A 27,696-nucleotide genomic window follows, 5' to 3' on the forward strand; every position below is an offset into this window, starting at 1 on the left:
CCTCCCTTCCTAGTTTTTCTATTTCTTCCTTTTGCAAGTGCATCTGCTTCTTTATTTCATCAATTTCATTTTTGAAAGCCATTTCTAGTTTGTTTACACGTTCAACCAGTCTATTGTGAGTCTCCACTTCAACCAGTTCTTGGTAGAAATCATCATTTTGCTTTTTACCCTTATCCCTTTTCTTTTCCAAATTTGCTTTACTAAAGTATGTATCCATTTTGCAATACTGAAAGTGCAGAGCATGTACTTACAATCCCCGTGTTGTTGTAGTCTAAACAAACCTCAGATGACTCAGTGTATTCTTTGGTCTTGGTTATTTTTCCTGTTTGAACAAGTCTTGTTTAAACTTATTATTTTTTTCCTTTTAATAACGAAAAATCATTTAGTCTAACCTGGTACAGAGCTTGACTCATACAAAGATACTAATTTAGGTAATGCCACTGGCCGTGTTGGTTCAGTGCGGAGCACCGATGTCGCACGTCCTTCTCGGTTGAATTCCTGTGTGTGTGTGTGTGTGTGTGTGTGTGTGTGTGTGTGTGTGTGTGTGTGTGTGTGTGTGTGTGTGTGTGTGTGTGTGTGTGTAGGCTATATTTATCTTGCTGTGCTTTACATAGCTGTAGTACAATATACAGAATCTTGACTAACCATGTGTGCTTGCATGCATGCATATAGATGTGCATGAATGAACTAAGACCTACCATAGCAAACCTCACAAACTAACTACTGCATCACTACATGTTACATATGGTAAACCACACTATTAATATACCTGATGGCAATCACAACACATGAAACTCACGGCAGGAGAACAGTCGAGAACACACATCTTGCCAGCCCTAATGACAGCCAAGATTGAGTCCAGTTTGGTGCCATATAAGTTGCCATTGAGCTCGCCATTCTCAAGGTACCGGTGGCAGCGAATGTCGTTTTCCATTGCGACTCTTGTCGTGAAGTGGTATGCCTTTCCATCCTCTTCCAGTTCACGCATGGGTCGCGATGTGTCTATGAGGGCAAGGGGAGAGAAGGAAATGAGTGAGTTAAGCTAGTGCAAATGTGATGCGTATGTGCGGATGATGCACAAGTGGTGACAAGGCAGAGTTGTAAAAACTGTGATTAGGAGAAGGTGGTGAGGAAAAAGATGGTGGTGGAGAGAGAGAGAGAGAGAGAGAGAGAAGGGGGGTAAGTGTGGTGACAAGGAGAGTGAAGGTGGTAAGAATGATGAAGACTAATGATAAGAAATGAAAGTGAGGGTGGTGTGAGCAGAGGAAAAAAAAGATGAAAGCAGTGGAAAAACAAAGATGAGATAGGTGAGTGATGGTGGTGGGAGCAGCAGTAAAGCAGCAAGATGTGGTGAGGAGTGGAAGAGTAGTGAAGGTTGTAGAAGGGGTGTGGAAAAGCTGTGAGGGTTCCAGAAGGACAGTTGAGGTAGTGTCAATGATGAAAACAGCAGCATGGTGAAGCTGTGGAGAGAGGGTGGATGGCAGGAGCAGAAGAGTGGTCAGTGATGAGAGCAGTGTTGGAAGCCACAAGAATGTAGAGCAAAAGCTGAAGATGGAAGGAAGAGGGGTGGTGAGAGTTGATAACAGTGAAGGTTAGTAAAGATGACAGAATGATGACTGAAGAGGAAAGCAGGAGGGGTATTGAAGGTAGAGTACATAAGCACACCAGTGTATTCTTAGATTTCAAGGAATATTTGTACAGTACATGTAATTATAATAATTATCATTAGCATTTCTTTCCTGGAAATGCCATCAACAGAACAATCTCCAGGCAAATTTGTCTTTCTACACCACTCTTCTCACTCTGTTATCCCTAATGATTCTCCCTTTCTTCCCAATATTACCAAGGTCTACATACTTCTTCCACTAATCCACAAGAAAAAGCAAAAATATAAACACACCATACACAACATGGGGAATCATCATCATTATAACCTTATTTCCTAATGAAAGTTGAGGTGGGTTGGATTTTGTTAGTTCCTGATTATCTTAATACTAAAGCCTGGAGCAACTTTTTGAGCTGGAGTGGTTAGATACAGCCTTAATATCTTACCTACTAGAAATTCCTTCCTAAATTGAGAACAAAAAAGCTCTGGTGGGAGCAATAATTAACTAAACAATGCATTACTGGAATTAAATGGTTAAACTCGTACACCATTCCAGTCTCTCTCCACACTACAGTGAGGGTTGTATTCCTGATGGCAAAGGTGGCTTTGTAGCTCCTCTTCCTCAGCAATTTATATTGTACATTATATCTTTTTATCTTGCTGTTGGTTACTGAGGTAGGTTAAACTCATTCACCAATCCAGTCCCTCTCTCCTGACCAGCACATTATACTGTACTGAGGCTAATATTCTAGGTCCCAAAGGAGGCTCTGGAGCTCCTCTTTCTCAGATTTCCTATAGAAAGAGAGACTGGACAGCCAATGTTTTCAGTTACTTGCTGACTGGTCAGCCAACATGGCGTCTTTTTTGTGAATATGCTTCACAGCCCAGTGCTGGCTGACTGTAGATTTGTCTAAAAATAGATCTCATTGCCTGCTGTGATACGTGACAGGTTGATGAATAAAATGGTTGCTTTAATTGTAGTACTGTAAATTTTGTTAATCTGAGATACTAAAGATTTTCATTTTAATCTCTATCTCGACATATGGATTATAATTCAACATACACGTAAACACAGAGGTATTTGCCATCTTATAACACTGACAAACCAAACTGTCAGTAGCCACACAATGGGGGGTGCTGTGTTCTTTTCTGCCTTATTAATGGTTTGATTGTGCTGCATTTGGGTGCAATAACACTCATGGACCTTTTATGGGACTTTTTCAACACCCTTGTGACCCACCAAGAGGGAAATTATGGGATTTTAAGGCGAAGAGAGCAAGCTGGTCCGCAAGTGGGTGTCGTCGGCTTTGTTAAGCAAGTATTATTTAGTTTACATGTATTTGGCAACGTTGGGTCTGGTTAGTACTTGGATGGGTGACTGCCTGGGAACACCAGATGCTGTTGGCATCCCTACGTGTCAAGTGGGGTTGGTGGAGGATTAGTGCCCCTCCCTGTAAAACAATTAACTCTAAGCCCTTGACCACCCTGTTTGGGATACATGGCGTCTGGCAATGGTATTTGGCCCATTTATGAAAAGAGTTGTTATACCATAATATTCACTGAAAGAGGCAGTATAAGGATACAGGATATTTTCATAAATGAAATGGAAATAGGGTAGGTTAGATGATGGATCTTGCGTTTAGTCCCTCTAACTTTCACACTTTCCTTTTTACTGCCTATTAAATGATGAGCTTGGTTGGTGAAAGAAGACCTTTTTGCCTGGATTTAATTTAAGATACCGTATACTATACATGTGGGGAATTTTAATTTTGGGTGTGTGAGGTTAAGACTTACTAGTGAAAAATGTTTCTTATAAGATTAATGACTGATAGCAAATCCTTATACTGTATGCAGCAAAGAAAAATATAACTAACTGATAATACCTGCTTTTACTTTCTAGTTATAAAGAAAGAAATTATAATGTATCCGTCCATTGCTGTATTGCAGATCTCCATTCAAAAGCATAAGCAATCTTCAAGACTTGTGCTGATTTAATTTTGAGTTGCTCCTCAGTAAGGAAAAAGTTTAGTGAAGTTGAATTTGATAATTTTTTAATTATATCCAATAACTCCCCAAATGCCACAATGTTGCCAACACATTATTAACCCCTCCGTGGCTGCTGGCATTGAACGACGATTTATCGGAGCATGGCCGCTGGTGTCAATGCAGCAAGACCTGTGAAAAATTGTGAACAATTTTGGGAAGGGAAGGGAGGTCTGGGAGATGTTGCCACAGACCTACTCTAGCCTCTAAACCACTCAAATAGTCAGTACATCTCATGAATCAGTCATGAGTGGATGTCAGTTTTTTGCTCCCCTCAGGATAAGAAAGCAAAAAAGTCAAGGAAAAAAAGTGCTGCACCCATTATCTTTCTCCTTTCTTTCCTAAACCACCCAGAGTAAAAAAAAAGAACTCAATACAGGAATAAACATTATTAACATAATAAAGAGATAAAACATTCAAAATTATGATATTATTGATTATAAGTACACATATTACAGTTAAACCTCAATATAAAGGACTTCAGTAGACCAGAATTCGCTTTAATCGGAACTGAGGAGCTATCGGACTAAATTCTTATATATCAGAAAAAGTCTGATGAAGCCAGAAGCAGCCTGAACTGCATGACTATTTCAGTTATCTTCACCACAATAAGGTAAATTAAAGACATGCTTATCAGTGTACGGTACAGTGCACCAGGCCCTCCACATTCGCAGAATCAACTTTCACGGGCTTCAAAGATTCGCGGATTGTCCCTCTGTTAAAGACTGAATTTAATGGGTATGATTGCAAGAAGTTGGGGTACATATGTAGCTGATGACTTGGCCACACTCACGTGTGGGAAAGTCATCAGCTATCTGTGATATTTTATGCTGCTTTCAGGTCCCAGATATGGTTTATTAGGTACAGTATGTGCACACTCGATCACAGGGGGTGATTTGCGGCTGTAGAGGCATTTACAGGAGGATGCACCAAACATTCGCAGAAATTCCACATTCACAGGGATTTGTGTCTCCTAACCCCTGCAAATATGGAGGGCCTGGTGTATTATCATATATATTATACCATTTGATTATTCTAGTGAATGTATAATACATACAGTACTGCAATGGTAGTGAAAACAGTTCAAAACTGTTGGTGCAATCCAGACTAATCTCTGATACTGTATATCAGAAAAAGTCCGGGTCAAAAGGGGGAAGACCAGATGCCACTTTGATCGGAATTTCGCTTTTTCGGAATGGCTTGGGTCCCAATTACAGTAGTCCATTATTGTGAAGTTTTACTGTATTTACTGAATTTGTTCATTTACATATTTCTTGCTTTGCACAAGCATTTCAGTAACATATGAAGTGTTCTTGTGGTGAATATATGTACTGTATGTAAAACCTCCCCTTCCCTTCACACTAATTTCCTTGTGCAAGGTGCTAATCGTGAGTCGTATCAAATTTTTGACACTGCGGTTCAGCCTGTACACACAAAGGAGAATCCTTATCTGGGAAGACTCTAAAAATATCATCTCTCGCCTCTCCTAGGATACATACTAAACCACCCACACAGCAGAAATAACTTGATACTGTATTTGCATGTGAAAAAACACGCAATTCTTTTTTTTATAAAACCTCCCATATTGTGTACTATTTTGTTCATAATACACATTTCTAGTCACTTCAAACCATTTCAGCACCACTGAAATTTTTGCGGGGTGAAAATGTTTCTTAGGGAGATGTATTTTCACGCCTCTACAGAGTGTTCCCCGGCATGTATGCAGTCACTTAACAAAACTTTTTGTGCTTTACTGTGAAGCACAGGATGGGTCTAGGAAGCTAAAAATTGAACTGCCAGGTGAACGAGACATTTCTCTTCATTTTGCTATTTAAAAAAAAAAAAAAAAAAAAAAAAAAAAAAATCAATTTCTGAAACTTGAAAAATCAGTCCTGGTGTCAGCCAGTGGGTCCCGACAAATTCCACTGGCTCAGCCATGGTGGGGTTAATATCATGTTTTAATCTACAGTGTTAATATCATGCAAAAACAATATCCAAATAAAGAAAAGACAAAAAAATTCAGTAGTGCATACACTACAGTGACTGTAATATGTGAAATACCAAATACAACACTTGTGAATAACTGTGATAAATAATATTGGTTAGGTTAAGGAACACTATGCATATACAGTATAGTAAATACTTGATGTACTTAAAACCTACATACTGTACTGGTGCTACAACATTTTTGTTGAGTATATGCGACTGTTTATTGTACAGCACCAAATACAACAAACACTCACAACCATCTGTGATGCATAGTGCAGATTAGATTTTAAAAGTTTTTGTTCATAAAACCCACATACTGTAGCAGCAATGAAATGGTGTGGGGCCATACTTTTTATACTTTTGTTGTGAAACAGGAGTGATGATGATGTCTATCTATCTATCTATCTATTGCCAGACGCCATAATCCCGTAAGGGGTGGCCATTTGACTTTGAGTTATTTGTTTTACGGGGAGGGGCACCAACCCTCCACCAACCCACTTGCTGACATGTAGGGAGCATGTATGATTTGGTTTACTGTATTTTATTTAATTTACTCTTATCAACATGTTGTATGACAGATTTGCGTCACATGGCTAATTTCAGATACTGTCAGCAGCTGATGTGGATAGACAGTCAATCTTGGTGTAGCGCAGGTGGATGAATGGAGTATCTGTAGTATGGAAACACAACCTGGTGTATGTAATGCAGCCATAGTCAAAACTATGATGATGGGAACTTGTGGATCCGTGCTAATCTTACATATTTTCACATTCACTTTTGCATATTATATTGGTATAATGCATGCGAGGGGAGGAGGGGTGTCCTCATCCCATTTTCTGTCACACACTATGGTCAGACTCAAAAGTTTCATGCAAATGTGTGAAAAACCATATCCATATACATACGGACTCAGCAATTTAGGGTATTATGAGTTAGTCCATATATACTGTATACGGACTCGGCAATTTTGAAACTACTGTACTGTATTAATTTGTCCATATATATATATATGGACACAGCACGGACGGAACGGTTTAATTCTTTACCAAGTGGATGCCGCCTTTCCATATTCTCTATTGAAATAAGTCTTTCACAGGCTACTTGTTATTATTCCTGGGATACCACAGCTACTGGGCATTTTTATAAACATACCTTTTGAATTCTATAAATAAGGATTTAGAATGTGTGATACACTGATGCATCCAGCTGGAGTGGTAGCTGATAAGCAATGAAGATAGTTGGACAGCCCATCAGTAAACACTGCTACAGTGTAATGCCACAAATTTAGTATTCATGTATATGTTTAGAGGCACTGTAATTTCTAAGTTAGATAGAGTGTAATCCGAATACTAGTCTATAAGGCTCCTGTTCTAAGTAGTAGTTCATGTGTTAATGATCGATATAGGGATAACTTTATTTTTATATGTATATATCTCTGTATCTATGCATAGGTAGTGTAGCTGGGAGTGTTGAGCTATGGCAGTTCACCCATCTGGTAGGTAACGAATAACAGATGTGGGCAACATCCCCTTGCTTGTGGTGCGTCGTCGCCGGGCGCCAAGTTTAAACCTTAAACAGAATAATAATGGGTATGCAATTCTTTCCGTATCATTGTTGTGAAATGCTTACTAATGAAGCTGCTTGAATCCAAATATGTGAAATTAATAGTCTGAAAAGGCAAAGATAATGTAATTTGTGAGGATCAAGTAGTTCCGCTTGCCTTAGCCGTCACTAGATGGCATAAGCTACCCCAAACTCAGGGCGGGATGGCGGTAAATTCAGTATTTAACTGTAGTAAGGAATGAATCCCAAATTTTCCCCAATTCAATCAAAAGTCCTAACGTCATGTGTACTCTACTATATAAATAGTGAAGAGAATTAAAACCCACCATATCGCACAAACACAGTCTCATTTGACTAGCAGTAGCGTCCCTATGTGCCCAGCTAAGCTGCATTGGCTGACCAGACGTTACGGGTAACAGACGTTTCAGGTGAGCTGTACACATTCCTCCTTTCTCCCTCCTTGCTTGTTTTAATTCTTGCTTGTCGTGAACAATAGGAAGTAATGTTGTTAAAAGCTTAATGTAGAGATTGGCTAACCAGATGTTGTGGGTAACAGACGTTGTTTCAGACGTTGTTTCAGACACCGCGACTTTGGGGTTGCACGAGGCCATCATGTGATATTGCCCATAGACTTGATGTACACACACACTTACACTACCCACAAATAGATTTATAACTGAATGTAGTAGCAATTGAATTATGAATCAATCAGGTGAACCTTTTTTTTTTGATAGTAGATAATGTACAGAATTTTGAAAGTTAATGTCATCAGTAACGGAAAAGCAAATTTAACTCATCAACCGTTTTTTTTTTTCTTCTTTTATTAATAGGTTAGAAATATTGGGAGTGTTGAAGTGAATTTAGTGGTTGTAAGGATATGTAATTTCGAATTGTTCCTCGAGGCTAAGCAAACCCGAGTGATTATGAAATATTAGTGAATTGTGTGATGAGTTTAGACTCGCCTGACGTAATAGTACATGAGTGAATATTTTTGGTTCGAGGCTATGCCAGCCTGAAAAGACAGTCCATGTCATTGAATGTCCCAGTCTTGAGGCTATTGACGAGCCCAAGAATAACTGATAATCGAGAATGAAATGTGATGAACTCAGGAGTCATTGTTAAATATTCAAATTGTTTCGCTTGGTAACAGTACTGTATTACTATCGCCCAAACTAGTACTTAATTTACAACTCTTTTCATATTATTAAAAGTCATGTAATTCAAAAAAATGTCTGATGTTTAACAAGTATATACTGTATTTATTAAAGTAGAGTAAAGTATATGCAATTTTGATATCCAACCAAGGGAATTTTGTCCTCTCACGCATGACTCACTCCCCTTCCAGTTCAAGATTCCTCCGCTTTGGGAACGACTAACACACGTGGTACTAACTTATTCTCGACTCGGCTAAAAATACAAACACTACTAAAAATATCCTTTATGCAATTAACCTTTATCATTCAAAGTCGAAGTTACTCCTCCCCCCTTCGTTTTTTCTTTGGTGAATACTTTATCAGTCATTGAGGGGAGACTAGGTTGAGTACCCTTTGTATTATCAACAAGTAAGTTAAACAGAACAAACCTGATAAATAATGATGGGATAAAATTACCATCATTACACTGATGAACAACGGTGGGATAAAAAATCCTACCGTTACACTGGTGGCACAGCGGTGGTAATCATCGTTCCCCAGTTAGTGGTGTTGGTGAGAAAGTGAAGGGAAGTGACTAGCAAAGGGAGTGAGAATGTTAAGGGTAGCATTAGTTGGTCACTCTCAAATACCACCGCAACTCTATGTTCAGAACGTGGAGATTAGAATCTTTCGGGCAAGTGGGGGCAAGGTTAGGATTTCTTTCAGGACCCCCGATTAAATTCTGCATTGGGGTGGGAATGTGACCTTGTATTTTTGTGGATTGGAAGTAATGATATTGACCAAAATACTACCCCCTCAAGAAATTTTTCACAGAATAAAGACTGTTACCGGGGAGCTAGAGAAACAATGCCGTGCCAGGGCAATTGTTTGCCAATTAGAACCAAGAGTGTACCAGGGAGCAAGTGCCCCTATTTCATCCGAGGACTATAAAACCGTAAGGAACTCTGTCAATCAGAAAATTCGACGACACTTGCCTAATCAAAACCTGCAATTTACCTGGGCTTACTATAGTAATAATCTAGATGATGGAGTACACTGGAGAGGCGCAGTTAGAGAGCGAGTGGACGCAAAATTTATCCAAATTATTGAGGCCTACAGAGACGATGTAAGTGACTAGACCTACTCAAAGGTAATGAAGGTGTTCACAAACAAAATCCACAATTCTTTTACAAACACCAAAAGAGAAAAAGCATTCCAAAATCTAATTTTCTGAGTAAGGGTGGAAAAGATAATTAGGGTCACCATGTCTCTGTATGGACAATTATTTGGACAATCGCAGCCGGAAGCTGATCATCCGTCCCAAACAATGAGAGATCATGTAACTATCCAATTAGATGAGGCGGATAAGCAATTCGGTACTGCGAATAAAACGCTGCCTTCACACTCGACCCCTTGTTCGCACACCATGACTTCACGGGTCTCTCTCATAAAATCGCGCGATATTCCAATTTTGGAATTGAACCAGCTTCAAGGGATAGAGGCCACATCTTGCCTCAAAATGTTTTGTGAGGCGGTTGAGCAAGTTGATACCAGTAATGCGATCAGAATCCAAGTTGCCAAAAGTCGAATGGGTTCCGAACTGGCCACTTTCATCCATAATTACCAAAAGAAACATTTTGCACTGTCATGGCCCGAACTAAAAAAATTCTTGAGCGCGGAGTTTGCCATTGAATTGAGTGTAGATCGAGCATGGAAAGAGCTAGAAAGTATGACTTATGACTGGTAAGAATCAACCCAGGCATTTGTACACAGATTCATGTGTAAGCACGCGGCTCTTGAAACGAAGTTTCCAAAAGAAAAGTTTCCCTCGCGGGATAAACGAATTAAGAAGAAATTGTGGTATGGTCTTCCGCTCGAGTCCAGGGAAAAATTGGATATCCACTCCGTAAATTCATTGACAGGATCGATAATGAGAGGCAGCTTCTCGAAGAGAGGTACACCACCCGAGTTAATGCAATGCCGGATAGGGACAATAAAAGTGATGTTCCCTCAAATACAAATGTAGTGGATACTCCACCAAGTCCATCCCATGATAACCGTCAACCCGAGTCAGACAAAGAAGTCACTGAATTGAAAGTTCAATTAAGGGATTTGAAAACAAATTTAGAACAACTCGACCAAAAACAATCTACTCCTCCTGTAACACCGTGGCAAAAATACTGTAGTTATTGTCTGAAGAGTTCACACACGTTGCAAGAATGTTGGACAAAACCACCACCAGGCCACTGTTTTGATTGTCGTAGGTTGGGATGTCGTAGAGGCAGTCATGATCGCCCAGGTCGCGTAAACCACAGTGCAGCGACACGGAGCAATAACAGATTTCACCAACCCAGGCCAAATGCGAGGCAGACCGCCAACCAAACAAAGTTCCCCCATCAGGCTATTTGACTAACCGCAGGCATAACATCGCCTACAATAAGTGTCAGCATGAATAATAAAGTAGTAGAAGCCGTAGTTGATACAGGGAGTGGTTACACCTTACTCAAAGAGGCCACCGTGAAGCGGTAGGAACAGAAATAAACACGAGGAGAAATCCACCGAGATTACAGGGAGTCACAGGAGCGCCGCTCCGTATCCTGGGTATGGTCAAAGTAGAGATCAGAGTGGGAGACGAGAAAGTTCATCAACAGTGGTGTCCAGTCGTCTCGAACGCCTACTTCACTATTCAGATGTTGTTGGGATGTGATGTCCTCGGACAATCTCCAATGATCTGGAATGGTGCGCAACAAGTGCTGATGTGGGAAGGAGCCCCGTATGTCGTAAACTATGTTCCGCGGTGGAAAGGAAAAGTTGAGCGAGTCCAGGCCACACCGATCAGGGCCGTCAGGAACCCTCAACAGTTGAAACAGATTAATCTCTTAACAGTAGAGAGGCTCACTCCATATCAAACCAGATTCATAGCCGTGCCAGTCAGTGAGGAGCCTAAAACCACTTTACTGTTCTACCCACAAGCGCATTTCAGTCATAATAGTCACCCTTACATATTACAAGTGAATTCAGAGGGTTTAGTCTATTTACCCCTCAATAATGGAGCTAAACAAGATAAACTGTTTCGGAAAGGTACCATTCTAGGTTCATATGAAATTATTGATGACCCTCCTGAAAGTGCAGTCAGCTCAGTTACCAAAATTCATAATGACCTGATCCCTACCAGTGATCCAACTGATGAAAGCGGAACTCGTGTTCAACGACTCCGAAAGCTAATTGACGAACAGACATGGCCTCACTTAGCTTTAGCTCAACAAGAAGAACTAGCTAACGTAATTCTGCAACACGATCCCCCCTTCATTTTGGAAAAAGGAGAACGAGGAACCATCAGTGGTCCGCCCCCCATTCACATTAAAGTAGCAGACCCACAGCCCAGCCGTGGACCGATATATCGATATCCTGAACAAGCTAAACAGGTGATCGCTGAAATGTTGCAAGACATGGAAGAGAGAGAAATTATTGAAAGATCAACAGCTGCCTGGTTATCTCCTATTGTATTAGTTAACAAACCAGACGGCAGCAAGCGCATGTGTTTAGATTATTGCCACGTAAATCAACATCTAGCCACGGATATCTATCCACTGCCCAGACTAGAATTAGTCGAGCAGGCCGCAGGTCATAATTACTATGTGACTCTTGATATGCATGAGACATATTTTCAAATCATGTTGGATAAGGAGAGCCGTGATTTAACCACATTCAGTGATGGAGTCACCCTTTACAGATTTAGGCGCTTACCATTCGGACTAAAATGTTCACCAGCCATATTTTCCTGACGAATGCAAGACATTCTTACTCCATTGTTGTAACAAGGCTGGGTAAAGAATTATTTGGACGATTTAATAATTTGGGCTGATGACTTCTCCATGTTGTTGAGTCGCTTACAGCAACTATTCACTTTACTTACACAGAATGGGGCCAAGCTAAATTTAAGCAAATGTACTTTTGGATTAAAAGAAGTAACCTTTCTTGGCCATAAAATCTCAGCGGCTGGGAGTAAACCGGACCCAAAAAACATAGAGGCAATCAACAAAATGAAAAGACCCACAAAAGTCAAAGAAGTCGGGAGATTCCTTGGGATGTGCGGGTTCTACCGAAAACACGTACCTTCGTTCGCGAAAATTGCAGCTCCCCTTACTAACTTAACAAGATCCAGAGTAGCGTTCGAATGGTCAGACGAGTGCCAATCCGCGTTTGTTCAATTGAAGTTGTGTTTAGTGAATGCGCCAGTATTGGTAAGAGCCTGTGTGACTCGACCATTCATTGTAACCACCGACGCGAGCAACACCCATATTGGAGGCGTATTGAGCCAGATACAACCAGACAACTCCAACTTACCTATTGGTTACTTTTCCAAAAAAGCTCAATCCCTGCGAGAGAAAATATTCCGCAACTGACAAAGAAGCATTAGCAGTCGTTCTCACATGCCGCAACTTCCACCATTACTTGTGGGGTTCCCACTTTACTATCTTGACAGACCATCAACCACTTACCAGCATTTTTAAGTGAAAAACAAAATCCCCACGTATGAACCAATGGATTCTCGAGATGCGCGAGTACAACTACAACGTGCAATATGTCAAGGGTAAATATAATGTAGTCGCCGATCAGCTTTCTAGACCTGTCAGAGTGATATTCCACCAGTCAGAAACCAACTGGCTTGGACTTAGTCGAGACGAAGTGAGAAATAAGCAGCGAGAAGAACCCACGTGGGATGAGTTAGCTAAGTACTTGCGGAGTGACAAGCTCCCTACTAAAAGACTACCGAAAGCCATGTTGAGCCAGTTTGCGTTGATTGACGAACTATTATATTTTGCTCAGGAAACAAATGATGGTAGCATCCAATATTGTTTGGTGTTTCCTAAGTCATTAACAAAAGAAGCTATAAAACATGCTCATCAAATCTCAGGACATCTAGGTCAAAAGAAAACTATCAAAAAGGCAGAAAAGCTATTCTATTGGCCAAATCTAAAAGTAAATGTATGCGAGTATGTGAAACAGTGTCCCACTTGTCAAAGATTCAAAGGTGAAACTGGGATACAGCAACCTTGGAAAGGTTTCCCGCCTGTAAGTAAACCATTGGAATGTATCAGGATCGACTTGACTGATATGGTTGCTGGAGCTCAGGGCTACCGACATGCCCTTACTGTGATAGATCATTACAGTAGGTTTGTGAAATATTACCCACTCAGAGACAAACATACACAACCCATCATGCACTGTCTTGGGCAATACTTCATCGACTTTGGGACGCCACGAGGTATCGTCCTGGACAACAGCAGAGAGTTCACGAGTGGAGAATTCAAGAAGTTCTGCGGGAAGAACGAGGTGGACTTGTTCTACGTCACCCCTTATCATCCTCAGGGAAATTCCACAACCGAAAGGATGCATAGGACTATGAAAAGTATCCTAGCATCCCTCTGCAACGGGCACCCCTTGCGTTGGCCTCAGCTGCTCCAGTCGTGCCAAGCAGTCATAAATCAAGTGGTGCACTCGAGCACTGGACAACAGCCCTATTATGTCTTCTTCTCACGCCATCCCCCTCGCCTCATTGGTACCTCATTGCCTTCCATGGACGCAGAGGTGGACGACCTAGCGATAGCACACACTCTTATTAAAAGAACCCACCAAAAGATGACCAGGCGATACCGGGATGTGGCCAACAGGCGGAGGAGAGCGCAGAAGGTTGGGGTCAATAGCTTGGTGTGGGTGAAAAAAGAAACCAAACAGCCGGGTACCTGTAGGAAACTGAATGCCAAATGGGACGGCCCGTATAAAGTGATCGAAGTGTTGCTAGATGGAAGTGTTTATATCATTGAAAATGTATTTAGTGGCAAGAGAATACAAAGGGCTGCTGAAAAGGTAAAACCATATTACGGTACCAAGGAATGGCTCTTAGAACCACTGCAACAGGAGCTCGCCCCGGAGCAAGAAGATGAGTGATTACCACCGCGAGTGAGGAATGCCCCTCGGAGGCTCATAGAGGAGTGTTAAACAGAAAAGTAGAGATAAGTTCATGAGACGAATGTTGTGAAACATAACTCCCTGAGGTTGCGTTCCGGGTGGACTCATCCCCGAGGAGAGGGTGTAAAAAGAAAAAAAAGAGAGAAAAGTGTTCTGGTTGGAACCGGGAAGTGCCTTACTTCGAGGGGAGTGATCAATCCCCTCACCTTACAGTTAGCACGGTTTGTGAGGTAGTGGAGTCTTCAGGACAGAATGAGCCCTCACCTTCTTGCGGGCGGAATGCTGGAAACAAAAGAACTGAGTGAATGCGAATGCGTATGGAAGAGTGGAAGGAAGCGCCTCCGTGGTGATCTCACTCTCGAGAGACCCTGTCAAGCTCCGGTGAGCGACAAGCTATCCTCCAAAACCTGAGGCTGACTGGGGCATAAATTCCCTCATCACATCAAGTGTAAGGAGTGATCATACCTCCAAATGAAGTGAGTAAGCGACCTTCCGAGGTACGCATTAGGTGATTAATGTGGACCGACAGGTGCCACCGATTGTGGGGAAAAAAATGTTCCAATTCAAAGTGTTAATAGCAGTTATAGGGGTAACAACATTCCATCTATGCATATGTCATAGATGATTGACTTGGGTAAAATTTGTCTTCCGAACGTGGGAGCCATGTAATGCCACAAATTTAGTATTCATGTATATGTTTAGAGGCACTGTAATTTCTAAGTTAGATGAGTGTAATCCAAATACTAGTCTATAAGGCTCCTGTTCTAAGTAGTAGTTCATGTGTTAATGATCGATATAGGGACAACTTTATTTTTATATGTATATATCTCTGTATCTATGCATAGGTAGTGTAACTAGGAGTGTTGAGCTATGGCAGTTCACCCATCTGGTAGGTAACGAATAACAGATGTGGGCAACATCCCCTTGCTTGTGGTGCGTCGTCGCTGGGAGCCAAGTTTAAACCTTAAACAGAATAATAATGAGTATGAAATTCTTTCCGTATCATTGTTGTGAAATGCTTACTAATGAAGCTGCTAGAATCCAAATATGTGAAATTAATAGTTAGAAAAGGCAAAGATAATGTAATTTGTGAGGATCAAGCAGTTCCACTTGCCTTAGCTGTCACTAGATGGCATAAGCTACCCCAAACTCAGGGCGGGATGGCGGTAAATTCAGTATTTAACTGTAGTAAGGAATGAATCCCAAATTTTCCCCAATTCAATCAAAAGTCCTAACGTCATGTGTACTCTACTATATAAATAGTGAAGAGAATTAAAACCCATCATATTGCAAAAACACAGTCTCATTTGACTAGCAGTAGCATTCCTATGTGCCCAGCTAAGCCGCATTGGCTAACCAGATGTTACGGGTAACAGACGTTGTTTCAGGTGAGCTGTACACATTCCTCCTTTCTCCCTCCTTGCTTGTTTAAATTCTTGTTTGTCGTGAACAACAGGAAGTAATGTTGTTAAAAGCTTAATGTAGAGATTGGCTAACCAGATGTTGTTTCAGACATTATTTCGGACACCGTGACTTTGGGGTTGCATGAGGCCATCATGTGATACTGCCCATAGACTTGATGTACACACACACTTACACTACCCACAAATAGATTTATAACTGAATGTAGTAGCAATTGAATTATGAATCAATCAGGTGAACCTTTTTTTTTATAGTAGATAATGTACAGAATTTTGAAAGTTAATGTGATCAGTAACGGAAAAGCGAATTTAGCTCAACCGTTTTTTTTTCTCTTCTTTTAATAATAGGTTAGAAATATTGGGAGTGTTGAAGTGAATTTAGTGGTTGTAAGGATATGTAATTTCAAATTGTTCCTCGAGGCTAAGCAAGCCCGAGTAATTATGAAATATTAGCGAATTGCGTGATGAGTTTAGACTGGCCCAACGTAATAGTACATGAGTGAATATTTTTGGTTTGAGGCTATGCCAGCCTGAAAAGACAGTCCATGTCATTGAATGTCCCAGTCTTGAGGCTACTGACGAGCCCAAGAATAACTGACAATCGAGAATGAAATGTGATGAACTCAGGAGTCATTGTTAAATATTCAAATTGTTTCGCTTGGTAACTACTGTATTAGTATCGCCCAAACAAGTACTTAATTTACTATTCTTTTCATAAGGTCATACAATTAAAAAAAAATGTCTTGTTTAACAAGTGTATATTTATTAAAGTAAAGTACACTCAATCCTTAAGTAACACGTGGTTGAGTAACACGTTTTTGTTCTAACGCGGTCAGCATAATGAGACAAGTCATGTCAACACGCGGAAAAACTCAACCTCACGCGGGAAGTCAGCTGGCCTGGGGACGAAATTTGAAAGCCGCGCGCTATGACGTCACCCTCTAACCTCTGGGTACATTTCCTGGGCGCATATTTCCATTCTGTGTGGGTATTTATCTCAGTATCACGGCCAGCCACCTCAGCCAAACAGCCCTAGTGAGATGAGATAGTTTAGGGTAGGTTAGGTTGCTGAAATTTTGCCTGGGAAGCACAGTGGGCATATTTTCGTGAAAAACCTATGGTTAGTTTTGAAACGAATGGGCAAGCGTTGTTCCTGGCTGAGGGTTCCTGGTGGTTTTTATGAATACGCATACAGAATGGAAATATGTTTTCTGGGCAAACTCAAGGCCGAACGGTTTGACGAAATTTATGGGTTTCGGCAATTTCAGGGGACAAAATGGAACGACAATGTATGCTAATCAGAAAAAAAAAAAAAAAATCCTTGCATTCTTGTAAGTTACAGTTCAGTTCCACATTCTTTGTTTGATTTCATGCTTCCCAACACATTCTGGACCAACTGGGCATATGGTTATCAGTCCTTTCTCATGCCTCATCTAGTTCTTACCCACAATTATCATGAATTTTGCAGTTTTAAGGAACGAAATGGAACGAAAATGTTTGCTAATTAGAGGAAAAGTTACTCTTTCGTCCATGTGTTATCGTAGCGTTCAGTTCCACATTCTTCGTTCGATTGAATGCTTCCCAACACTTCCAACTAACTGAGCATACTGTTATCAATCCTTTCTCATGCTTCACCTAGTTCCACCCCACACTCATAATGGGTTTCGCAGTTTTAGGGGACGAAATGGAACGAAAATGTTTGCTAATTAGAAAAAAATACTTTCGTCAATGTGTTCTTGTTAGTGTTCAGTTCCACATTTTTCGTTCAGTTTCGTGCTTCCCAACACATTTAGGACCGACTGAGCATACGGCTATCAAGTCCTTTCTCGCGTCTCACAGACTCTACCTCACAGTCATATGGGTTTCGAGTTTTAGGAGACGAAACTGAACGAAAATGTTTGCTAATCACACACACACACACACACACAAAATACTTCTGCTCGTGTAAGTGAGCATTCAGTTTCACATTTTTCGTTCTTCCTGATAGTCTTATGTTTGTCGGATTACTTCTGGGTGGTAAATAAACGTTTCATACTAAATCTGTTTCCCCTGTCGTTTTAAGTTGTATTCCGCTGTCAACTTGTTTGACACATCAGGGTTACGGCGAAATTAGGGCCTGTCCTAACCTAAGTGTTTAAACTTGACCTAACTTAGCTTAACTATACCTTATAATTTAACCTAACCTAACGTAGCATCCAGTTGGGAAGTTGGGAGAAGAAAATCACCTTTGAGTACATCAAGACAATCATGTTATGGTTTAAGGAACGTGATGATAAAAAGTGGGAAATTTTTCAGCAGGAAAAGGTAATTTACCACCCTGATGATAGTCAGAAAAATACAGAAAACAAACTGGAGGAATATGAACTGAATTGGTAAAATTCTTACACTGCTTTAAGCGTACAAATACCAGAATGGCAAAAGAAAAAAAGAAAAACCATAGCATAAAAGAAAGCACCATCACAACGATTTGGAAGGACAGGGAGAAGATAAAGATCGTTCGTAGGAAGTGATGCAATCCTGGCAGCTGTGAAGGTTTATATGTTGTCCTGCAACTGACTGAGAAGCTTATAGGGCGTTATGTGGAGCATCAGAGAAAGCAAACTCTCACTTTTACCCCTTTTTACCATCTTACCCCACGTATTTACCTCCACCTATACGCACCATCAGGTAAAACACTGAAAGAGATATAACTGTTGTAATTAAAAACATCAGTGGTATTAAAAATGGCATTAACAAAAACAGAAGTTGGACTGGGTCAACACCACCTCCACTGAGTACCCTTTTGTTGATACGTAGCTCCACGGTATTTTACTCCCGCCTCCCAACCCTCATGTGGCCTTCGGGAGAGACGTTAGGCTGTATAGTTAGACTAAAATTTACGGGTCTGGCTGTTTTAGGGAACAAAATGGAGCGAAAATGTTTGCAAACCAGAAAAAAGGTACTCTTTCATCCATGTGTTCTCCTGAGTTAGCGTTCCGTTTCACATTCTTCGTTCGGTATCGCTCATCCCAACACATTACTCTTCGTTCGGTATCGCTCTTCCCAACACATTTCGAACTGATTGAGCAGTTTAGCCATATGTTTAGTTTATCAGAAATGCGTTGGGAAACGCGATATCAAACGAAAAATGTGAAACTGAACGCTAACTCACGAGAACACACGGATTAATTTTTTCTTGTTAGCACAAATTTTCGTTCTATTTCGTACTCTAGAACTGCCAGACCCATAAATTTTTGTCTAACCATATGGCCTAAGGTCTCTCCTGAAAGCCACATGATAAGAGAAGGCGAAACTTTGACAACAATATTGGGGTTGCGGGATGGGAGGAAAATACCGGGGAGTTACGTATCAACAAAAGGGTACCCATCCCAACTTTTATTTTTGTTAATGCTATTTTTAATACCACTGATGTTTTTAATTACAACAGTTATATCTCTTTCAATGTTTTACCTGATGGTGGGTGTAAGTGGGGGTAATTTACGTGGGGTTAGGTGGTAAGAAGGGGTAAAAGTGAGAGTTTTGGAATGTTGCCAGAACACATTGTACCATTATACATGTAAACATATTGTCTGAGTGACGCGGATTTGGGTACCACGGTCCTTGTCCAGTCCCTATTGCCCGCGGTACTCAAGGATTGAGTGTATATGCAATTTTGATATCCAACCAAGGGAATTTTGTCCTTTCACGCATGACTCACTCCCCTTCCAGTTCAAGATTCCTCCGCTTTGGGAACGACTAACACACGTGGTACTATGGTCCTTTCACCGCAAGAAGTCCGTTCAGGGTGGGGCCCACCTGGTGAATCACCTCTAGCAATGCTGCCAAATCAACCGTAGTACATGCCTCTCTCTCTCTTATTTCCCAATTATGTGCTATTTGAAATTGTTTTTTATATTCTGTATATAGTAAAGGAAGCTATATAGTACATTGAGTATCACTTTTTAGAATTATAACAACGATTTGAATGAATTCTATGACACGTGGCAGTGCTTTTTTCCCACGTTGCCACGCCGTAGAGTTGCCAATTTGACCACCAATTATCGGATTATCACTCTCTCCCTACCTACCCCCATCCCACCTGTTTCTCTCTCTCTCTCTCTCTCTCTCTCTCTCTCTCTCTCTCTCATCAATATAACAGAAAGTTCTGATGACGAAGAGGATTATGATTAAAGATCAGAGAGAGGATTAGGCCTACAGGGGAAACCTCTTAAAAATAAAACGTGCCTGGACTTTTCCCTCATAAGTGGTGTGGAAAAAAAATTGAAAATAAATAATAAATATATACAATATATATATATATATATATATATATATATATATATATATATATAGAGAGAGAGAGAGAGAGAGAGAGAGAGAGAGAGAAACAGGTGTGATGGGGGTAGGTAGGGAGACAGAGTGATAATCCAAGTCAAACTGGCAACGTCGCACTCGGGGGAATTCCAACTTCTGCCACACCCTGAACCACAGAGTTATACATATAGAGCGCGCGTCCCTGTGTTGTGGTATGGGCGATAAGTGAAGCCAGCGGGCCCGGCGCGGCGGCCATCTTAGGATGCCCACTCTACCGAGTCCCGACCTTCCCGTACAGCTCATCATAATTCACAAATACTAACCTTTCCCGAGTGTTTTTTGCATTATATCCTGATGTAAATAGATAGAGCAGTTATCAATATAATTACTTTAGCTATTTTAAGCCTTTTCTCCATTACTATTGCGCTCTGAATGAAGTGAGAAGAAAAGTTATTCCCGGTCCCCTTACCTTGTCTCTACGCACCATTTTACTTTGGATACACAAAAATCAACGATTAGAAGCGAACATATACCAATTTATTAATAGCATTACATTAATTGAGTGGATGGTGAGTGCCCTCACTTACTGGTTCTTAAATAATACTAACTTAGTGTTTTCCAAACATAACAGCCTCTTACTTTAGCAGTGGTTGCTTTTGCAAGATGATGCAAACGTATCTTGCAATATGCAAGCACCACTGCTTTAATAAGAGAAAAAATGTGATTATTATCAGGTGAACATTCAAACATATGGGAATTATGTGTTTTAAATGCTGTGCTACCAGTCTCTTTCAATACAGAATATGCAACTAGAGAGGAAATTCTGGGAATGTTACAGCTCTTTGTCATGACTTTTCAACATTTTCTGAAATATTTTCTCTGTGGATCTGCAGACAGACACAGCACTTATAGAGGGCTTTATCAAGCCGCCTTTGTCCTTAACCAGTATCAATGCACAACTTTTATCATTGTTCTTAATTTCTGTTGCTGTAAGTGCAGACAAGCAGTCTGGACATGAAATATTTCTCTTTACCATTTTAACTGCATATCCGGCAATGTAACCTACTGCAGCTTCCTTATAATCTGACACATCTGTAAAGTTTGGACAGTCTACATAATCATGATCTTCTTGGGCAGGACTACGAGGAATGATATCATATCTTCTTGCCATCATAATATCTTCAGTTTTATCCTCTAAAGCTTTCTTCATGACACTGCTAGATGTTGCAGATGTGAGCACTTCAGTGAGGTCTTGTGCAGAGACATTCCCGTTTGACGTTTTTATTTCATGCCTCAGAAGGAGTCTCTTGTATGCTGCCATGAGGTTTAACGCAGAAGGGTTATTTCGAAAGCCACCAGATGCTCGAATTGCACAGAAAAAGAGTTTTAAGTGATCTTGTGACAGCTTATAAGTTAGAAAGTACTGGAGTGGCTTATTTACACCTACAAACTGTTTATAAAGTGCCTGAACACTCTTAATGGCAGCCAAAAAACCAATGAAAGGTGTCTTTCTAGAAGTTTTGTACATGAGGATGTCATCAGAATTAGTGATAGTCATTAGATAAGCAAATGCTTGATCTAAGAATGACATTGAAACTACTTCTGTCTCAGGTTGAAGTGCTGCTTTCATTCCTCTAGCAAATTTGTTTCTCGAGTTCAGTACATCAAAAAGTTTATCAGCCGTTTGCAGAAATTTAACTGTACCCTGACAATCCTTAAACAGTGGGAGATGTAATGAATCCCGACAGAAGATTAATGCATCAGCTACACTAGAACTCAGTGTTTGCGCAGCAAGTTTTACTTTCATCTTTTGAGTGTGCCATGAAAGATGGATATCCCTGAGTTTATTTCCTAAATGAAGGCCCTCCTCTTCTTGAAATTGATGCAGTGCTTGAATATATTTCCATTCTATTTTATTTCCTGATCACAGAGAAGCGAGAACATCTTACCTGTTTTGAATTGAGCGTGAGACTGGGCATCCCAATATGGCCGCTGAGCCACTTCCGGTTGCGTCACTTTCAAACCAGGGTGGCGCACTCTATATGTATAACTCTGTGCCCTGAACGGACTTCTTGCTGCAAGGACCATAACTTATTCTCGACTCGGCTAAAAATACAAACGCTACTAAAAATATCCTTTATGCAATTAACCTTTATCATTCAAAGTTGAAGTTACTCCCCCCCCCCTTCATTTTTTCTTTGGTGAATACTTTATCAGTCATTGAGGGGAGACTAAGTTGAGTACCCTTTGTATTATCAACAAGTAAGTTAAACAGAACAAACCTGATAAATAATGATGGGATAAAATTACCATCATTACACTGATGAACAACGGTGGGACAAAAATCCTACCATTACAACAGGTGACCTGACAGCTTCTTTAAATACCTCAAAATAAGTATATACAGGTTATCCCTTAATTCACGCGAACTATTTTCAGGCGATTTCGGTTATCCACGAATTTTTCGTACAATAATTAAAACAAAATTATAGTATTCAAATAAGTAATTTCAATATACAAGAGAAATAAATAAAATATAAAAAATGCCTACCTGCTGCCCGTATGCACACATATATGTATGTGTGTGTGTGTATGTGTGTGTGGGAGCCTGGGAGGTTGGTCTACCACGCACTACACAGTCAGTTTGAATCCGACAGTCGAACCATGCATGACTTGCAAATCGTTATTTGTGGCTTATTTTTCTGCCTTCCAGTAATTGCTTGCCTTGTCTGTCAACATGGGGCATAAGCGTAGTGCTAGTGATGCATGTGGTAACACACCAAAACTGACTTGTAAAGTGATGTTGCTGACAAAGAAAGTTAAAGTGTTGGACAAACTTCAGGGAGGAATGTCAGCGACAATTCTCCGTCAGGACGATTCCCCGTCATTTATTTACATACCAGTTTATTTAGCAAGTACAGTACACTAGTTTTTTACTTATATGAGTTATAAAATCCCCCTGAAAATTAGTTATTAAAGTATTAATTAATCAATAATGAGTATATTAATAGAATGACGGGGAATTGTCCATGTTTTGACGGTGAATTGACTTGATGGTGAATTGTCTCAGAACCGTATGTTTGGGGTGAGTCAACTGTTCATACAATAAAGAAGGAGAACGTAGCATACGGGAGACAGTGAGGGCTAGTGCACCAGACTGCTAAAGTGTCTCCACCTACGCCTGTGAATTGTCTTGTAACCGCATGTTTGGGGTGAATGAGTCAACTGTTCATACAATAAAGAAGGCAGAATGTAGCATACGGGAGGCAGTGAGGGCTAGTGCTCCAGTCTGCTGAAGTGTCTCCACCGACGCCTGTGCTTGTCAGGTTTCAGTTAAATTTCTTACATTTTTGTTGTTTTTAATACTTTATGCTAGTTTATAAGGTGTATGTAGTGCATAAACAGTATTATTCAGATGTAATATACGTATAGACATGTGTAATTATGTGCACACAAGGGCAGAACATATACGCGAATTTACCACATACGCGAAGGGTCTGGGAACCTAACCCTCGCGTGAATTAAGGGCTTACCTGTATATATATATATTTTTTCCACTCTTTTTTTGCAATCACAATATAACAGTTAACTACCTGTGATGCAGATGTACAGTACCAAAATTACTTAACCTGAGATGTGTGTTACAATATCGGTGGAGCCATGCAACTGTCTGGTAAAGAATTACCTCACTGAGCCAGTAATGGTGGGCAACTTTGGTTTTCTTCACACCGCCATCAATCCTCCTTATTACATCGAACTTTTGGGTGTAAGTTAACGTTGGTTTCTTCTTCTCTCCCTTCCTTGAAGAAGTTGTAGGCTTAGAAGGGTTACTATCGGCCATGGTAATACTGGGTAGGCAGAGGAAGCATGGGGGGAGGGGGGGAATCCTAAACCATATTGCAACCACACACTAACAACAGAGGAGACAAGGCATTGAGCCGTGCGCCGGTGCGTCAAGTACATGCATCCTTTATGCTTGCTGTGCAAGGGAAGCACTGTGATTAGTTTTCTGTATAGTAAATGCTATGCTTGAATATGATTGATTTAGTAAATGCCATGCTTGACTACGATTGGCCAGGCTTGTAGGCCTGAAGTAATGGTGGCACATTTTACACAAGGCATCTGAAAAGTGTCACCTTTAAGGCTGCATTTGCGAATATTATGAAAGTTCCGCGAGTTACTGATACTTCAAACTGTTGCCACATATGAATCCACTACTTAGGATTGTGCAATTTACGAGATTCCACTGAATATGCAGCCTTTTACTTAACCTTTCTATCAATTTGAGAGAGAGAGAGAGAGAGAATTATGATACTGTAACTGAATGTTTTGTTGAAATAAGCACTGCAGTACTACAGTAATGCAATGTGAGTTTAGCAGTATAACACAGCACAATGTCACTGAACTGATATATTGCTCAAATTAATGTTCGTTTTTGTAATGACTTTTAAAAGAATAAAATTTTCTTCTAATCCAGATATGGAAATAAGCCTACATAATATCCAAATGGAAACCACTTTACAACAATTAGTCATCAAGAAGAACAATAATACAGTAATCACTCTAATATCCGGACGCCCAATAACCGAACATCCCCACTAACCGAACCTTATCGTCCTGGGATCAAACATTCCCAAAATGGTCCGAAAATCCAAAAAAATTGGAAAAAAACCCGATTTTTTGCCGTCCGTAATTTGAACTTGCCGCGCGCGCCACGTGAGAGCATTGTTTTGGTTCGTCATTCCTCCGACGTCCGATAGAGCGCCGCTGCATCCTCCCCACTTCCCGCCTGTCTCTCACCGCGACTGGACCTGCGCTCTTCGTAATGGCTGCCCACGTGCTCGCTTTTGTGGTGGTGCCGTACTTGCTGCAAGGCCTCCTGCTGCTCTCTGCCCTACTCTTAGTGTGTGTGATGATGGCCCCGCCTCCTGAGAAAAGGAAGAGAGTGGTGTTGACTCTGGAGAAGAAACGGGAGATATTGGAGAAGGTTGATGCGGGTTGGTCTTCCTCTCGCATTCTCCGCGAGTTCAACCTGGCCCGGTCGACTTTGTTTGATATCAAGCGTTCCCGAGACAAGCTCATGCAGTACACGGCTGACTTCTCGTCGAGAAGCAAACGCAACGTGGAGAGGAAGGTTATGTTTACTCCCAAGTATGCAGAGATCGACCGCTCCACGTTGATTTGGTATCGACAGCAACGTGCAGCTGGTGTGATGGTACGTGGAACGGAGCTGAAGGCTGCTGCTGAGAAGTTTGCAAGGCTTCACGACGCCCTAGACTTCAAGGCATCCGAGGGTTGGCTCTTCGCGTTCAAGTTGCGACATGGCCTTACTAACCGTAAAGCACATGGCGAAGCATTGGACGCTAACGAGGATGGAGTGGACGAGTTTCGGCACAAGGTGAAAGGCTTGATCGACAGGGAGGGCCTCACTCTCGGTCAAGTCTATAACGCTGACGAAACTGGCCTATTCTATCGCTCGGTGCCAACGAACACTCTCGCCGATGAGACGGAGAAGCGTGTACCTGGCCGCAAGCTTTCTAAGGAACGGATATCTGCTTTGTGTTGTGCCAATGCTAACGGCATGCACCGGCTTAAGCCCGTTATTGTTGGCCGTGCAAAGCAGCCTCGGTGCCTTCGTGGGGTGATGGATGTCCTTCCTGTCGTATGGTACCATTCTTTGAAAGCATGGTTCACAGCTGTGATTTTCAAAGACTGGTTTCACCATCACTTCGTCAAGGAGGTCATACATTACCAGACGAAGACACTGGGAATTCCTCGCGACCAGGTAAAGGCTCTCCTTCTCCTCGACAATGCACCTGCCCACCCGTGCGACAAGGACTTGGTTGCTGAGAATGGCCGTATTAGGTGCATGTTTCTGCCACCTAATACGACTGCTCTCATTCAACCAATGGACCAAGGAGTGATCGTGGCAACAAAGCGCCTGTACCGTCGGAAGTTCCTGGACGAGGTGATGGTGGTTCTCGAGGACGAGGACGAGCGCAGGGAAGGACGTGACACTCGAGGCAAGCGGACTTTGGAAAACCTTCGCCGCTACAACATCAAGTCTGCGCTGTACAACTGGGCTAGTGCATGGAAGGAAGTCCCTGTGAAAACTCTTGAAAATGGTTGGTCTCGTCTGCTTCTCGGAACAGATGTGGAGTACGATTTCCTAGGGTTTGACGTGGATGACTTCCATGCACGGCTACGTACGCACGGCGACGATGTTGATGTGGACGATGTTCGTGAGTGGTTGGACGACGACGAGGGCGATCCTGGGTATCAGACGTTGTCTGATATCGAGATCGCGTCTTCGGTTGCTGGTGTCAGTCCCGAACTTGAAGATTCCGACGACGAAGGCGATGATGATGCAGACTCCGCCCAGCAGGACACTACTCCAGCCATCCCCAAGCTGAGCGCACTCCGGGAACATCTAGAGTTCGTCCTAGACTACCTGGAACACCCGGACTGCGACAGGGAGATGGGGCCCTTGGGACTCGTGGAGGAAGTGCGTGCTTTCCGGCAGCGCATCATCAATCGCCAGAATCGTCGGTCCTTGCGTCAGTCAACGATTGACAGTTTTTTCAGGCCCGTGACCCCCGCTGTGCCAAGCCCTGGTTCCACTCCGTTGCCTCCCCAAGACAGGCCCTCATGCTCCGAGCCACAGCCCAGCACATCAGCTACAGTGGAGTCACCGCTCGACGTGAGTTTGCGGCTGTCTTCAGAGTCTTCTGTAGTCGGTACGCCATCACCACTACCCACCGATGCACCCCTTGGACGCCTGCCAGTGATACTCTCGGGCTCTGACAGTGAATAAACAGCAAGAACTTCTCCACTAGACCACACGGGAATTTTGAGTGTTGTGCAGTGAAAAAACGGTGTGTTGTGTTAAGGTTTTCAAGTTGGGAGAAAAGACTAAGTAGAAAAGAAATTTAACGTAACTAACCTTCTTTGTTTTGGCTTTGGAAACTTAAAAAAACTTGGGAAAAGTTAATGTGCAACACTTAAATTTAATGGAACATTATTTGGACTAAAGTGAACACTGTGAAAAGAACGGACTTCTGTGTGTTAGTGACTAAGTTCAGTGCAAGACTTCAGGAAGAGTGTAGTGCAAGTGCTTCAGGAAATCGTTCTTACTGTCAGAGTCCGAGAGGAGGCGGTTATTCATCGAGGTGGCCAGGGACTTGCTGTAAGTAGCCAAAATGTTTCATGTTGTACTATTTTCCATACTATATTTACCAGAATGTTTCATATTGTATTTTTTCCCATACTATACTTACCAGAAAGTGTCATACTGTACTTCTTTCCATACTAAACTTACCTCATGCATGTGCAGTAGGAATGTGTTTTTCAGAGTTCGGTTAGGTTCGGTTAGGTTAGGTTCGGTTAGAGTCCATAAGTACCAGAATGTTTATTAATGTATGAACATACTTCTAAACCCACATTTTATGTGTCTATTGCATTTATTTCAGTCATTTATGTGCCTTATTGGTGTGATTTGGGTGTTAAATAGGTGCTATGCATGTCCGGAGGGAGTTGTATAGGTGTTTCTCTGTGTTAGGGTCCGTAAGTACAAGTCCATAAGCTGGGGCCCAATATCCGGACAAAACCAATATCCGAACCTACCGATGGCTCTATTGATCCGGATATTGGAGTGATTACTGTATTTTAATTCAAC

General features: G+C 41.5%; 1 protein-coding gene across 2 annotated transcripts in view; it reads right to left on the bottom strand.

Moving 5' to 3' along the window:
• vari (MAGUK p55 subfamily member vari) overlaps positions 1-27,696 on the bottom strand; it is a 269,199-nt gene that overhangs the window by 66,672 nt on the left and 174,831 nt on the right. For both annotated transcript variants that reach the window (XM_080276416.1, XM_080276415.1), the window contains exon 9: positions 800-1,002. In XM_080276416.1, the coding sequence (XP_080132542.1) occupies positions 800-1,002 (203 nt within the window). The remainder of the gene's footprint in view (positions 1-799; positions 1,003-27,696) is intronic.

Source organism: Coenobita brevimanus, chromosome 65 (assembly GCF_032717465.1).
Source record: "Coenobita brevimanus isolate Jiangsu-jjx chromosome 65, ASM3271746v2, whole genome shotgun sequence".
NCBI classification, from domain to species: Eukaryota; Metazoa; Arthropoda; class Malacostraca; order Decapoda; family Coenobitidae; genus Coenobita; species Coenobita brevimanus.